The sequence below is a fragment of the Cyanistes caeruleus genome, chromosome 3, assembly GCF_971803275.1.
Source record: "Cyanistes caeruleus chromosome 3, bCyaCae1.hap1.1, whole genome shotgun sequence".
In the NCBI taxonomy this organism is placed as follows: domain Eukaryota; kingdom Metazoa; phylum Chordata; class Aves; order Passeriformes; family Paridae; genus Cyanistes; species Cyanistes caeruleus.
In genome coordinates, this window is record NC_141703.1 from 76,273,492 (window position 1) to 76,290,442 (window position 16,951).

The 16,951-nt window shown below is 35.2% G+C and overlaps 1 protein-coding gene across 3 annotated transcripts in view; it reads right to left on the reverse strand.

Moving 5' to 3' along the window:
- CNTN5 (contactin 5) overlaps positions 1 to 16,951 on the reverse strand; it is a 602,495-nt gene that overhangs the window by 308,100 nt on the left and 277,444 nt on the right. For all 3 annotated transcript variants that reach the window (XM_023920615.2, XM_086882024.1, XM_086882023.1), the window contains one exon: positions 5,598 to 5,728. In XM_023920615.2, coding sequence (XP_023776383.2) covers positions 5,598 to 5,652 — 55 coding nt within the window. In that variant the 5' untranslated portion in view covers positions 5,653 to 5,728. The remainder of the gene's footprint in view (positions 1 to 5,597; positions 5,729 to 16,951) is intronic.

Genomic DNA, 16,951 nt, shown 5'->3' on the forward strand with positions numbered 1-16,951 from the left:
TTTCTTAAGTCCATACTCAGTGCCTTTTTTCATGCCTAAAATTTTTCTCATACTTAACATTAAATGACATCCATTCTCGAAGCAGTAAATATTAATTAGCTTTCCCTTCTTCTTTTCAATTAAATTTATAGAAATTGCAATATTTACTCCCTGATTTAACTAAGCACTGGATGCAGGAGAGAGGATGGGGATAGTAATCTTCCTTTGTTTTCAGTGCCGTGGCTCTTTTCTTGCCTTGCACCCTTTGCAAATGCAGTGCTTCAGGATGAGCAATAGAAGGTTTGTGTCATCTCATTTTCCATTTTTACACAGAAGTTTGTGAACAGGAAAGTCCCCAGGCACTAGTACTTATCTGGAGCTCTGTCTCCAGGCTTTTATGCCCAGCTATCAAAGGTGACAAAGTTGCATGATCATCATCAGCGCAGTGCCAGGAGCTGGGGCAGGGTACTGTGGGTAACTGCATAGATTTATCAGTGATAAACACTGGTTATTCATGTGTTCATCATTCATTTGGCAGAGAAGCAACATTTCACATGCTGTCCACTGAATTGGGAAGGACATTGTCTAAAAAATGGAAGAATAAAAACGAGAAATAGTCCTGGCACTCAGAGTGGCATGCATATTTATATGGTTTGGTTAATAAATTTGTGAACCTTAGGCTACGAATTCTAATCCTGGCCATGGATGCTGTACATCTGAAACTTCCATATTGAGCAGGTTTGAGATGTATTTTGGAAGCTGATAAGTGCAAATTATAGAGACAATTCCTAAAAGTCTCCAAATAGCCAGATGGAGAGGGATGGGCACGATAAAAGACATGAATCACCTCAGATCCATGCCAGCTGTAGGTCAAAACTTGTTGAGGTTTTGTCTTTGTACAGGACACTTGTGTTTGTTTGTGCTCTCTTACTTTAGAGCATTTTTTGTCAGTCTCCATCCATATTATATTCTAGCAAACAACTGCTCAGAAAATGTCATGCTGGGTCTAACTTTGAACACCATATTGAGGGATACAGAAAAAAACCCAGTATTTAGGCAGTCATTGCTTGGTAGTAAGAACATTTTATGGGAAAAGGAATGAATGGTACACAGAGCTGAGTTTTAAGGACAAATGTTTACCTACTTGATGTTATGAACAGTGACCACTGGGTCTCAGAGGTACTGCCTCTATCTTACTACTTTCATTATACCCATAATTTTATTGATGTCATGAATTATACAATCTTACAGGGAAAATGAGTCTCACTTTGACCTGATTAGCATACAGAAGGTAATACTACAGAAGTAGATAAATGGGCAGGGGAACAAAAAGGCATACAGAATATGTGTTAGATTAAAATAGAATTAGAACTCTATAAATACTATTCACTCTATTATGCAACCTTTAGCATATATTTAAATTTGAAACATCTTGTAACAGGCAGCAATAATTATTAAAAGCAATGACAGGAGTCCTATTCTCAAGGTCTCTTTTTCAAGTGTCTTACATCTGCAAATAAACCCACTATTCTAATTTTTCCATAAATTGTGAGATGATAATCTAATGTCATTTTTTTCTGTTATAAAAATACTTCCCTTTCTGAAACATGAAGAGACATACCTATTTGTCTCATGACAAGGTCAGGGGTGCTGTTTTAAAGGAAAGCGTTTTAGTAATACATAATTCCAACCTCTCTGAGAAATCAGTGCAAGAAAACTAACAAGTCTAAACAAAGAAAAGATTCTCTGCTTACTTGTTCCTAGTGTGAACCAAAAATAAATAGTTTTTACTATACACAGAAAAGCAGACTGTAAAGTGATTAGGGGGACTAGGACAATAAGATCCTGGGAATATACACCCAGACTAATTCTGACAAACTTGGATTAAATTTAAGCTGAGCATCTCTGTACTTTGTGTATTACTGTAACCAAATCAGATTTAAAAGCTACTCTGAATTTTATATTTTAAGCTTCCCCCAAGGCAATCTGTTCTCTTGCAGCATACGGTCTTTATCTACAGGAAACCTTCATAGGAGGAATAAAAAACAGAAAAGAAAAAAAATCTCCCCAAAACCCTTCAAAAATCGACATTTTTTTCCAACCATCTATTCAGTAGTGAAGCAGTCCCTAGGTCAAAAGCAACAGCTTAATTCTTCTTAAACTCCAGTTTGGCTTGAAGGACAGTACTACATGGAAGAAGGAACATATCAATTTTGAGATCTTCTTTTCATCTGTTAATTATCAATATTTCATAAATGTGAAGTTTTGGACAATTTAGGTGTATAACTGCTAGCTGTACTCCCCAACTACCATTGCCTTAAACCTTAAAGACATAGTTTTGTCCTCATTCTTATGTTCAGAAAATAATACATTTTTTTCTCCATTCAAATATTATTTTCTGTATAGTTTAAGCACACTTCCATGCATTCATGCTTAAGCGGAACCCAAAATAATGGTGAATTTTAAAATAAAAATTATACAAAAATGGGAGCAACACAAAATAGAGAGGTTGTTCCTTCACTTGGATTCTTTCCCTCAGCACAGCAAAATCAATACAACAGTGTAGTACTCTCTTCCAAACTCTGCCAGCTGCTAGGAGTGTTCCCATGATACACTGATTTAATGGATAAATAAGTACTGAATTTTAACACAGCCTAGAAGAACAGAAATTGAATGAACTATCTTTGTGGAACACCATCAATATCTATCGCTCTGTTGTTAACAGTGCATTCAGGCATTAAACTTACTAGGCTACCATCAGCTGAAGGAATGGACTATTTGCTGGTGTAAACGTGTCTTAATGAGTGCTGTAATATAAAAATGTCTTCAAATACAGGATGATGTAATCAAATATTACAGCTTTAGAGACAGTAAATTGCTAGTTATACTGATGATCTTATTTTAATGTCTTCAAATCCAATTTTGTTATGTTTGGTTAATTTCAGCTCTAATAGCATTAAATTTAACAATGAATAATTATACCTGCACATTAAGTAATTAAAAAAGTTACCTTTTTGGGTGTGTAAAATGTATGTGTTATCACGTATTTAGAAACATGTGAAAACAAGCACTGGAGTTAAAAATTATTTGTTACAGAATTTAAATATCTTTCATTAATATGGCATAAAACTTTAAAAACTGTAAAGAATCAAAAATCAGAATGAAATTTAAAAAAAGGAATGTTTTAAAAACCATCAGAGATGAGCAATAAATTAACTGATAAGTAGAATAGTCAATTTTAAATATGGTGCTGAATGACTGGAAAGAGTTTACAGGATACAATCTCATTTAAATAAAATTCTTCTGTAAATATTGACTTTCAGTTTAACTTCCCAAGAAGTTACACACTTTAATTCTATATTAGAATTAGTCACTGCTAATGCTTTTAAGTCTTTGCAAGATGTTGTTTGAATGTATGTGCCTAAACAATGCCTATGGCAAACAGCTGAAGCTTGTTTCTGTGTATCTAATTTTAGGATACAGAATTGTCAGTATATTAAATGACTCACACAAATTTTGAAGCATATTAGTGTGTTGTATGCAGGTAAATCTTTTTGGAGCAAACTCTACAGGTATTTTCTCTAACAACAGTTGAGAGTTAGGAGATTTTTGAAACCAACTGCAGGCTCAATCCCATTAGATCACAGATAAATATCTTCTGCCAGATGTTGACATTTACTTCAAAGATTTCAAGATAAAAGAAATAATTCTTAAGAAGAAATCATATATTTAAATTTCTGACATACTTCTGAATTTTGCATCAATTTTCTTGCAGTTTGTAGCAATAAAATTATAAATTTAAATTTAAAGAAATAAATTACATTAGTAGGTGGTGGTTTTAAGGTCCTACTACTAGAATCACCTAAATACAAACATTTACAATACAAACTAAAATTTACAATGTGGTTGACAATCCAGCACAAAGAAAACAAAAATTTCACTGTCCAAAATCAATGTACTTGAATAATACAAGATAATGAAGCTACATGAGGGAAACCAGATTAGATCAGACTCTCGTGTATGTATCCAAAGCATGTACATTGACATCATGGGCATATTCCAATATTAAATTCCTATGTCAAGTATCATATTATTTATACTAATCAAGATGTTTTATATCAATGGCTTTTGAATTTCATCTTGTGATGACACAAACACAGTAAAATTTGGAAGAATGTGGGAGAAGAATAGTAACTGTTGAGATGCAATAAACCTGTCTTCATACTTGTTAATATCTTAATCTAGATCTTTAAAGTTTCACCACTCAGTGTAGAAGCCCAGAGAAGGTGACTTTAGTCTCATTCCCACCCACTCTTAGGCCCCATTATGGTCTGAGAAATGCTCATTAGACTTTCGCCTTGAATATCTGCACCTGACATAAGCCTCTCTCCATCTTGTCAGAAACACTGTCTATTCCCAGGAAGTAGAAGAGCATCAGTTTTTTAAAGAGCAGCCTTTGAAACTTATTTTTCTTGTCTGAAAAACCCAAATGAAATAATATTTCTGTTGCTGAAACTTCAAAGAAAATTACCAACTAGAATTGGATCCAGGATAGAATGTTAGTATGATTAAAAGCCACTCTCTTGCAATCTTATAAACAATGATCTGTGAGACCCTTTAGAGCTCTCAGTTATGAGGGGCTGATGAATACTTAAGTATTCTAAAGTATATTCAAGCAGGTTCTAAGAAAGAACAAGTTTTGACTGGAGAAGAGGGGCCAGGTGGAGAGAGGGCAGCATTTTTCTGTGAGAAAGAACTGCGGTGCAGTGCAGCTGAGTACAGGAATGAATGTCAGAAAGTGGACATGGTGAGATTGAGACCACAAAAACTTTGGAAGACCTCAGACCCGTTTCTTGAAAAGCCTAAAAGAATGGATTGTGAATAACAAGCAACCAGCAGAGAAAGTGAGGAAATTGTCTTCAGAATAAAGACTCTCCACAAAAAGGTACTCAGCCCCAAGCCCAGGCATTATGCCTGGGACCCTGGAGATATCAGCCACACTGATGCAGCTGGATTATCACCTGGGTTGACACTGAAATCAGGATGGCCAGCCCCTCAGCCAGGTTGGCACTGAGACTGGGGTAGGCATTCCTATCATCCGGATTGATGCTGAAGTGAGGGATGGTGTACCCTTTTTCCTATTCTTTTTCCTTTTTCTTGTCCTCCCTTTTTCTCTTTTCTTTTCTTTAATTAATCTCCTTTTAATGAAATTCTTTAGTTTCTATTTTTCCTTCCATTCTGCCCCTTGATCCAAGACCCACTGCCATGTGCTTAATGTGTCTTTTCCCTTTACCCTACGTTACTATCTGAACCCCACTGCCACATGCCTACATAGCAGGTCAGGGACTAACATACCAATTTTCATGACAAATGCATAATTTACCAATAATACTCTATGCTTCTTTTCAGACCATCTGACTTCTGTCATTTTTTTTTGACCAAGGAGCATTTTTGAATCTTAAGTGTTTCCTTCCCTTAAGGATGGGTCATCACACTCAAGCAAACAGTTTTCACAATGATGATCTTGTCCAGCATGCTTTTACATCTTCCTATTTCTGCTTGCAGTTAAGAGCCTTAAAATGATAAGCAAAGTTTTCTTGTTCTTTGTTTTGATTTACCTGAAAGACAGCCAGTGAGTGACAGAAACAGCAAGAGTTTCCATGACAACCACATCCTTGGTCACAAAGGTCCTTGCGTCCTTCTTTGTGCAGTTGTTAGCAACGTTGACGTTTCTTAATTAAAGCTTAGCCTAGTGGGACAAAGACAGATCTCCGTTAGGAAAATTAAAAATATCTCTCAATAATATGACAAACAATTCAAGAGACAAAGTTGTTCCTAATGCAATTAAAAGTCTAGTTCCAAAAGTCTCTGTATACACAGGAACAGGTATCCTGACAGATACTCAGTGGGATCCTGCTCCAGTAGTTAACAGTGTTAATAGCTTAAATGTCTGTGGCAGTGCTCTGCATATATTTATATATATATATATCTACCTATTTATATGGATATCACCTTAAAACTGCATGTCTTGCAACTTTGAATTTCCAAAAAGACAGGATTAGAAGATAATACACATATCTTTCACAGCAAACATATTCAAAGTACATAACCTGACATGTGTCCTTATTTTCCTGAAAGATGTTGATATTTGGTATAAAGTGTTTCATAAAGCTCATGTGGAAGTGTGGGTTAGATGACAGTGAGGTGGATTGAGACTTGGCTGGAGGGCAGAGATTTGATTGTTGAGACCACTGGTGCAGGGTTTAGTTAGAGCCTGTAGCTCGCAGTGTTCCCCAGGGATCAATAGTGGGTCCAGTTGTGTTCAACTTATTAATCAGTGACCCTGGCTGAATGTACACCTCAGGAAGATGGCTGATAATACAGAACTGGGAGGGGTGGCTGGTACCCCAAAGGTCTGTATAGCCCCCCAGAGAGGCCTCAATAGGCTGGAGAAATGGGAAGAGAGGAATTGTCTGAAGGTCAAAAAGGAAAATGTAGAGTCTTGCATCTGGGGAGGAATAACCCCAGTACAGGCTGGGATTTGACCTGCTGGAAAGCAGCTCTGCAGAGAAGGACCTGGGGGTCCTGGTGGCTGGTGGACAACAAGCTGTCCCTGAGCCAGCAGTGCATAAGGAAGAGCCAGCAGGTCAGGGGAGGTGATCCTGCCCCTCTGCTCAGCCCTGGTGAGGCACATCTGGAGTGCTGTGTCCAGTTCCTGACTCCATAGTATGAGAAAGACAAGCAAGTACTGAAGAGAGTTCAGCTGAAGGTAGTGAAGATGATGAGGGGACTGAAGCATTTCTCTTGTGAGGGAAAGCTGAGAGAGGCAACAGGGCGCTGGAACAGGCTGCTCAGAGAGCTTGAGAGTCTCCTTCTCTGGAGATATTTAAGACTGTACTGGACACAATCCTGTGCAACCTGTTCCAGGTGAATCTGCTTTGGAAGAGGCTTTGAAGTAGATATCTGCATACTTCCCTCACAACTCCAACTATTACGTGATTCTTTTCCTAAAGTAATATGTTGATATATTTAGTATAAGCAATTTTTAAAATGTTTTAGGAGAATCCAGGTGTTTTTACTACTTGCAAACTGGATTGAAATAGATTCCAGTTTCTTCAATTTTACTCAGTGTGTGAAGAATCTACCAATATGTTTGAAACAATCAGTGCTTTTACAGAATACATTATTCATACTCATCTCCTACTGTTCCCCAGATTTGTGCTTCCTATCTGTCCCATGATATGAACATAAATTTTGGCACACTTCATCTTTGAGCACAGTCCACTTTAACAATGTCAGCAGCTTTAGCACATTGGAACTCAAGAGATTTTGCATTCAAATATCTGAAAAGTCAGTCCAAAATACGAGAAGATTCAGCTGGGTTTTTATGGGCAAATGTATACTTCTGGTCTTTGACTTGAAAAGCATCAAGTTGCAAACATAAAGTTATTTTCCTACATTTAAATAGTCATATCTATTCGGGAGGATTTTGAGATCCTATTATTAGAGTCCAAAGAATCCTCAGTCAGTAGAGTCTCTGATTTATAACTACAAGAGCAATAACATGTGATATAATTATGAGACAAAGGAGAATTTCCTTTTTTCCTCTATCAACTCTTTTGGGGATAATATTACTCCTTCAGAATATAATCAGTTTAGTTACATGCCATATTTACTGCTTTGGGGGTCCTGTTCTCTATGTTAAAATCTTCACAGTAAGAGAACAGAAGCAAAGCTTTACACACTTGCCAAAATAAAAATATAAATCATTATGTAAGAGTATGTTCCTGCTGGATTATCCCATTTCAACTGCTCTCTGAGTATCTCTAGCTATAACCAGTTTTGACAGTCTTTCCATCATATATAGAGACACACTGTGTGAACATAAGATGACATCTCTTTATGTTGCTGGTAGTTATTCCTGCACAATATACGAGTTATTCCTGCTACAATATAAAGGTGTAGCTTGTCAGCTTTCATTTAAACAGCACAGCACAGCTGATACACTTTTCAACACAGATAAAAAATCCCATTTAGGATTTGCACTTCCTTTCAGGTAACTCAGACCAGGGAAACTTAATATTGGATGTACACATAGGTATAAGCAACGCTGAAAGAGAGCACAACAATCTGCTAGACAAGTGATTTTCCACATAGAGCTTGTAACTCATCTAAACCTCCACAGGAAAACTCCTCAATTAATTATTAATGTTTTCAGCCTTTGTTTTTCACTTCAGTGATAATCTACTTTTCAGTCATTGTGTTCCTTTGGTTTGTGAATAATCTCATTCAGCATTCTTTGCTGGCCAGGCCTTTGGGAAATATGTATTTTCATTAAAATTTAAAATTTTCCCTTATGGCCATATCTATTAAAGAGAGTAAAGCAGAGATTTCTTCCCCTGCCCCCAACTTTATTACTTTTCTTCTTCCTCTTTTCCTCGCCTCTTTTCAGCTACTTTTATAACAGTGTCATTCAGAAATTGTTTTAACTTAGTGATTTTTCTCTAGCCTGAACAGGGAAAAATATACCAAATTTTCCAGTATTGCAGTGTGAGACTGTCTCTGTTTTTATTACTATGTATTGCTATGTCTATTGGATTAGACTGTTAATATTAATAAAGGTTGTGATTGGTGGAACAGAACCAGAATGAAGAATAACTGGAGCCAAACAGTGGGAAAATCAAAATAAAAGATGGACTTATACACATTTCTCTTTGCATTCTTGAAACACGGTGAATTTAAACTCTCTCAGAAATCTTGAAACATGAAGATTTTAAACTATCTGTGTTTTTTTTATTATTATTATAATTTTATTTTTTATTATGAATGTGTTATTGAAGACAAGAGATTTATCACAAGCTGTGTTGGATAAGGAGCCCATAGCTGAAAAGCTATAATAACATTTATGTGACAACCCCATGTAACCTGTACCTATAAATATAATCTATACCTCATACTTTCCTACACAGGAATATGAAAATATAAAACCAGAGCACTATGACAGGGAGGTAATTTAATTTAAGTCATGGATGTTGGACACTGGCATTCATACCTGGATATTTGTTGTATAAATATATTGGATGATTTCAGTAGAAGAATTGCCAGCAAAACAAGCAAGGGAAAAATATGCCACTGCACATCTTTAAAAAAAACTTAGAAATCTTGATTATTGTCATAATGAAAGGGTTTTGCATCTCTACTTATTTTTTCTATATTTCTTGTTTCTTCAAGGATAGTTGGCTAAAAATGTACTGGGCATATGGATAAATGAATTTCATAGTAACACAGTAGAGTTAATGAACATCCCAGGGTTGGGGAATACCGTTCATACAGACTGACAAAGGCATTGATGCTGCAGGTGTAGGTTTGCCATGTGGCATGTGGGATAGTGATAAAGGTGATTTGAAGGAAATAATATGGGCAAGAGGATGAAAATGATGTATTTAATAAATATAGGCAGATTCTAATTTCTGTTCTAGATATAGGTGGTTGTCATCTATCTTTCCAATGACTAAGCTTTCACTTCTGGACACATGCGTGATTGAAGAATTCCTTTTTGCTTATAGCAAAAAGTTCAAAGCTGCACTAAATCCATTAAGAGGAACATCTTCTTTCTTACTAAGAAAAAGTAAAGAAAAAAAAAAAAAGAAAGGGTGTTATTTCTGAAAAAAACCCTAATGAATATTCCCTTAAATCTTATAAGAGAAATCTTCCACTTAAAATCGGCTTATTCTAAAATTACTTTAAGGGCATATATTAGCCCTTGAATAGCAGTATTCAGTTGTTCTTGGTTTGAAAATTTTGCTAATTTTCTGTTTTGTTTTGTTTTTTTCCCATCTCTAACTGTCCCAGAATGAGAAATACTTTAAAGAAAAAAGAAAAAAAATAAAAGAAAAAAATTACATTTAAATCTTATGACTGTAAACCAGAACATACAGTAAATCATGCAAAAGCACACAGTTGAAGATGCTGCTTAAAAGGACTATAAAATCATTTCAGTCTCAGTTATAAATTAGGAGCTCACAAAAATCCAACTGGCTTGTTTGGAAGAGTTTCTTTTCTTCATTCTTCAAGAAAAGAAAATGAAATTGTCCAGATTTTCATTTTACAGATGCCATTTGTATAATATCATGAGTTGACAAAGCTCTACAGTCAGATTTTTAATTTAAAGATGGACTGTCTACCATTGAATATCACTGAATGCCAATAATTTCTTGATTTTTAAATTATTTCCTGTTTTTTATTCTGGTTTCTTTCTCATAGACACAGTTCCAGCAAGTTATTTTTTCTTAATATCAACGACATGAATTTTCCCTAAAGGAAATTCGTATAAAATGGTGATCTAAGATACAGATGTATATAATGTGCAACAAGTAATTTTTCTGACTTTTCCAGCACAAAAATTAGAAAATGCAGTTTTCAATTTCCACATGGTACTACCCCATGTCCTTTGTTTTCCCCAGGATTTCTGCCAAATTGCTTTTTGCAATTTCTTTTAATTCTGTGTGTTAATTGTAGAAAACTTATTAAAGCCCTCACTGTTCAGTATATTTTAATTAATTGCTTTGGCTGGTAGTGACAGGGTGAATATTTTCTCATGGTTATGACTCGTAGTAGAATTTGTGAATACTGAGATCATGAGTACAAATTCAATGCTGTCAACCTTAATGTGCAAGAGGCTTGAACCAGATCCAGTAAGATGGTGCTCTTTCTGAAGGTAATAATAGCATCTACTGTCATTAATATTTGTTTTCTGGCACTTATGATAAATTTAAATGCAACTGCAAGGGTCTGCTCTTTCTTTTAATTAAAATACTTATAAAACAAAGCCTTTAGCATAGATACTGTGACACTGATATCAAAGTGCTTTCTTCCATTATCACTACCTAATTTCCCTTTTCCATCACATGCATATTTATCCATTTATGTGTAGCAACATGAAAGAGATGATTGCTTAAATCTGCACCCTCTCTCAAAGCAGTGGAGCAAATCTTTGTGTCTACAGTGACTATACTACTCAGAGAAAAGGCTGTGATTTGTCACAAAAATAAAAAGTTTTCTCTGTAATATTTTTTTTTTATCAATATGTACTAGAGAAAAGCTCAAATTTTTTCATTTTCCCTTTCCCTTCAAAATAGGAGTCTGTTCACAGGTAATGAAGAAATAACAGCAGTGATGAGCAACTCTGATGTTCTAGACAGACTTGTAAGAGCAGGAACTGAAAAGAATTAGAAATTGAGCCATTCCCACCCATACATTCAGATAGAAAAAGAACAGCATATGATATGAAAATCAAATATACTTGGATTGTTTTAGGTAGTATTATTAGGAAATACTTTTCATCACATTTAGTAGGTGGAGGATGTTGGTGTAAGGTGCAATGAAACCGATGATAATATTCCTTACCTAAGGAGGCAAACCTATGAAATCAATAAATGCAAGAAGGTAGTTGTATCACTGACTAGGCTTTCTATAAAAGGCTTGTACTCTTGGAAGAAGACAGATGTCTACCTGAAGATACAATTTAAAGTACTTCTACACTTTAAAGCCTTCTGAACTACACCAAAGTCTTTCTGCTTCCCTGCACAACCTCCACTGCAATCAGGGCTTGGAAGATAGGAATGGAATTGTTGCAGACAGCAATTCAGCCTGTCTTCCTTGCTCCCATGAGTAACAGACCTCTAATGCTCAGTCCACAGAGAATTAGAGGCTTTAGAGAACCAAGGGCTCAGATATTACTAAGCTCATAATGAACAGAGGAAGTAGCTTGGCTGGAAATTTTTAGAAGGAGCTTGTCTGTAATGATCTCCCTAATGAATATTTACATGTAATGTTAACTATTAGGCCACAATTATTACAGACAGTGGTTATACAGAATATAAATAACCTTGACTGGGTTCATAGCCCTGCTTGCTTTCAATAAAGTTTTTTATTTGTTCAGTCCATAGTCTTTTTGGCAATACTATTTTTAAATTGTTTGAAATTTACTAAAACCATATTAAGTTAATATTTGGTAAAAGTCATACCGTAGACACTTGTACAATGAAATGTCAGTGAAATTTGTTACAGGACAAATGAAAGAGAAATGATATTAAGCTAATGTAAACAGCAAGGCATCTTGTAGGATTGATTATTACCCCAACAGAAGATCATTTATTTTCAAGTTTTAGTAATTGTTCAAACTATTGTAAACAGCATTTAATAAAGATCAAGATTTAGCAGTTAAATAAAACAATTTCAGAGTTATGAACACTCAATTTACTGCTAATAATATTAAAAATTTATTCTGCAGTGGAACCTTTCCTTGTCAGGTTCCTTTTGGTGAGCAACTAGGACTTTCAACATCTAAATTAATTTTTTATAAGTTTTTCTTGTGGTTTTTTTTTTTTTTTTTGTGGTTTATTGTTGTTGTTTTATTCATGATACTAATAATATTTTCAGAGACACCAGTCCTGATCTAGGAAGAAGCAGAGAATGTTATTCTACAAAAGATTTAAATTAACTCTTTCTGAAATAATAATAAATCACAATTTCTATACTGGTGCATGAACATCTGAACTACTGCTGTAAAAAACAAACCAAAATATTTCATTGCTAGTGCTGAATAAGTATCTCAAAATGCCTACTAGTACAACTGATTCTGAATTATTCAGATGAGTCAAACCTGTTTGTCAAGCTGTGCACAATACCCATACAATAAAATGTTAATATTGTATTAATATTGTATTAAATATTGATTATTTTATAGTATTTGAATATATTTGCACATACATATTTAAAATAGAGAGTTTGTATATAAGATGCAGAATGTATCACTTTCCAATGTTTCAACCAGTTGACTGCATTTGCATTGTGTTTAATATTACTTTTTTAACCAAATCAACCATTAACATGTCTAGAGGAGATTTTAAAAAATCACTTGACCATGAAGGATGTTTTTTTCCTGAATTATTTGAGGAATTGTTTAATGTTATTTGCTTTAGGATCTAGATCCTCTTTGACATTCTTACCGCAAAGCAGTCATAAAATGTGTTTGTGTGCTCAGGTGAAGATGGCAGAGAGAGTCCTTGGCATCTTTAAACTAGCAATACTGAGGTTCCCTATTTGACAATATTTGTTTGAATAAAGCTTGAAGAAGCTAGAGCACTGCTCAGGCAGTCAAATGGCTCAGGATATACCTGGAGGTATTGGGTGCTGAGAAGTGTCAAGACCATCAACTCCTGTCTACTTGCAGGCATTGAGGCAGCTTCAGCATGCTGCTCCCACCGCAAGGCATGGTCTTGCTCTCTGGTGAATAAAATACCTGTTGGATGAGGTCTTCTGAGAAGGAAAGGAGTGGAATTAGTTCTGTGGGGGATTTTTCCATCTGTTTGCCAATCAGACTGACAGCTTCTAAAACTCAACTCACATTTCAGAGAACAAGCAGCTGCTGGGGGTGAAGTAGTTTAAAAAGCCTTGCTCCCTCACTTAGGATTGTGAAATGCAACATGCATCAGCAGCATGATTTTGAAATTTCTTAAAGCCTGGGCTGGAAATAACAAAGATTTTGTCATAAATTCCACAGCTAAGCTGTTTATGAACTTTATGAACAGTAATTGCTCAAAGTCTCACAAGCTGTTGTTACATGCACTTATTTTTTTTTTTCTTTTTAGTTCTCCCAATATTACTCATCTCTAATAGGAAAGGAAGAAAAAAGAAGAAAATTATGTATAATATGACACTTTGGAAATGAAGTATATAAACTCTCTTGTTAGTAAATGAAGAGGAATAGAAAATCAGAAGGAAAATTAATTCAAAGATTTTTGACAGTTATTTTGAAGTGAGATGAACAACCTCATTCTTTTTGCTAAGTGTGATGAAAACCTGATTGCAACAGAAATCTAGACAGCTATCCTAAATTATTCAATTAACTTTCAGATGGCTAAAGCTGAGTGATAGCAGTCTTCACTTGTTTTTTTCCAGAGTGAATGGAAGTTTCAACTGCATGTGAAAAACTCAACAGGTTATTTAACTCCCAATCTCAGTTGAATTACAATAAAATCACCCTTCATCTAATAATAGTCCTTTTTTGCTATTTTTCTTTAATTATTTAGGAAATATATTTAAGCACTTAATATAAAGTATAACAGATGCCTCAGAGATATTGCCAAGTTCAGGGAGAATTGTAGAATTGTAGGTCACATTAGTAACCTGCTCTTAATCTGCACTCTTTGTGTTAGACTTGATTAATTTGCAATGAAAAATTGCAAGGAAAAAGGGATGTTCTCATGCTACTTTTTTCAGGCCTACTTGTTTATTTCCAAATTCTTCTGGGAGATCATAACTTGTGCCAGTGTAATCACATCTGGCTGGAAATGGTCTTTTCTCTGTCAAGCAAGGGATTAAGGACAATGAGAGGACGAACAAGACACTGCTGTTATTTTGCCTCTCAGCTGCACTAGGTAGAACCACCTCTACTATATAAAGAGCAGCTCATCTTGGCCTCTCTTCTGCAGCAGTCCTACTGCCAAGAAGGAAGATGACTGCAGTTAAACAAATATCCTACACTGCCACTGTAACATATATCAGCCAGAATAAATAGGCCTAGCTTAAACCTTCCACTTGCTGCAACTGCCAAACAAATGAGATCATGCATTTTGATAACACACACCAGGATCCTTACTCATTTTTCTCCAAGGATAAACCCCTGAAGATTGTGTGTACTGCTCTGAAGTAGTGGCCACAAACTCTCCTTGGACCTGTAAGTTCAACTCATCTCTGTGCTCCCTTCCAGACAAATTATCTATATATGTTATATATGTTATGTGGCATAACAGTATACTGTGCACCAGGGTGCTTAACACTATGCATGTAAAGGAGCAGTAAATTTTCTGTGTCTAGGATGTGAGATCCCATGCACTGTACAAGGAAGGTGCAAGGCAGGGTCCCAAAGGTGTGTTAAGGAAAAGTGAGATCCTTCAATACTGTCAGAAGGACACTTGTCTGAAAAGGGTGTAGGCTACAGGTGCTGAGTGCAAGAGGCTGTTTCATGTGTAGAGTGGACGGGAGACACAGAGAGGATTGTGTGCAGAACGAGTGCATGTGGACAGTCTGTCAGTGCATATGTGGTACAAGTCTGCCTCAATACCAATCCACAAATTAGAAAAATGACAGTTCCATTAAAGAAAACCCTTATCTTGACACGTTATTTGTGAGTTCTGAGTTATTACCTGTGTAATCACCGTTTCAGATTTCATAACTAGTTCAGCCCCCAGGTGTAGGTATCAAGACCATTTTTAGTCAGCTATTTTATTTTATTGTGATATATAATGAAATAGCTGAAAAGTTCCATTTCATCACAGAATCATTCAGGATCATTTTGGTTTCCAGAGAAGTTGTGGATGCCCTGGCCCTGTAAATGTTCAAGGGAAGGTTGAATGGGGTTTTGAGCAACCTGTTCAAGTGAAAGGTTCATGGCAGGAGGGTTGGAAGTCTTTAAGATCCCTTCCAACCCAAAACCTTTCTATGACTCTATGATTCCATGAAAAGGACTTCAAGTTCATTGAATCCAACCTAATACTGCTACTACACCTTTAATTCAAGGCAGGCTAGGTATTTCCTAAGCTTAGGAGACAAAAGTCACTTTGGACACTTTTGGAAGCAAGTCTTAACACTAAGTGTATTTTAAAAACACTGAGTATATTTTCTAAACTATGCATCTAATTCAATTCAATCTATTCAGATGAATAAAAATAAACAAAAATACTATTTGTTTCACTTAAATTGTTGCAATAGACTATCTCATTACAATTAATAGTTGCCACATCTCACAACAACAAAGAGTTTAATATACAATTAAAAGATATTATATTTGGAACTTAGATGTAAGAGAAGCAGATAAAGATGCAGAATTTGAAAATGCATCTGTAAAAACAGAATTAGTTAGAAGACACCTAAAACACTCATTTGTTGTTCTGTAATGATTACAAGTGTTTAAATGTTAATAATTTTGTCCTTAGCTATTTTTTATTTGGAGCAGTGTTATGCATTTTTTAAGTGGCATACTGAAGAATATTAATGATGTAACAAATTGATTGGTACTACAGAGATGTATCTGGTTTTTTTACAAGCATATTTAATTGCACATGTTTCTTAAGTTTCTAATTACAACAAGTACTAAAAGTGTCTAGATGTTTAAGGATGCATTTTTATATTTAAACATACTTCATTATTATTACTTATATGGCAGATAGTTCACTAAGATATAATGATAGGATATTAAAGTGGATTAGAAATCTCATTATTGGAACACAAGGTTGTCTGAATAGAAAGAAAAAAAAAATAAAGTACTCTAAGTGGAATAAGCACCTCTTCATTTTCTTTCACAAATCTCATTTTATTATGAGCTAAATGTCAGAGGCATAAAGACATAACTGCTGACATGATCCCATCAGGGAGGTTTCTATCTGTTATCATATGGTATTCAATATTATTTTTCCACAGATTTTAAGTGAAGCCAGCAAAATTTACTAAGAGCTCATATTTAAGCCAAATATATTTTAGCCTATCTAGAGGTGGATTGTTTCTTTTTAAATAGTAAGGTATGACTGCAGTCAAATAACATTTCTTCCTGTATTTTAACTCAGCATTAGGGCAGACACCAATTATGAAAATGTGCTGTCAGGTTACCCCTCTAAGGGCAGTCACACATTTCATGTTTTCAGTGGCAAATTGAATTTGACATTTAATTTGAAGCCCAGGATACCATAATGTAAAACCTTCTGCAGTATTAGTGATAAAGCATAAGGGCATACATCCTGTCTGGCTCTTTTAAATAGTCCTCTCCATGAAACTATTGCCTCCATTATTTTCCATGGAGATTATTTTCCTGATATTTAAAGGAAAATCCCAGTAAATATTTAGAATCACAGTAGCTCACAAGTAGAGCATTTCAGGTTTCTTCATAGAAGATGAAATAAGTGACCTAATATAA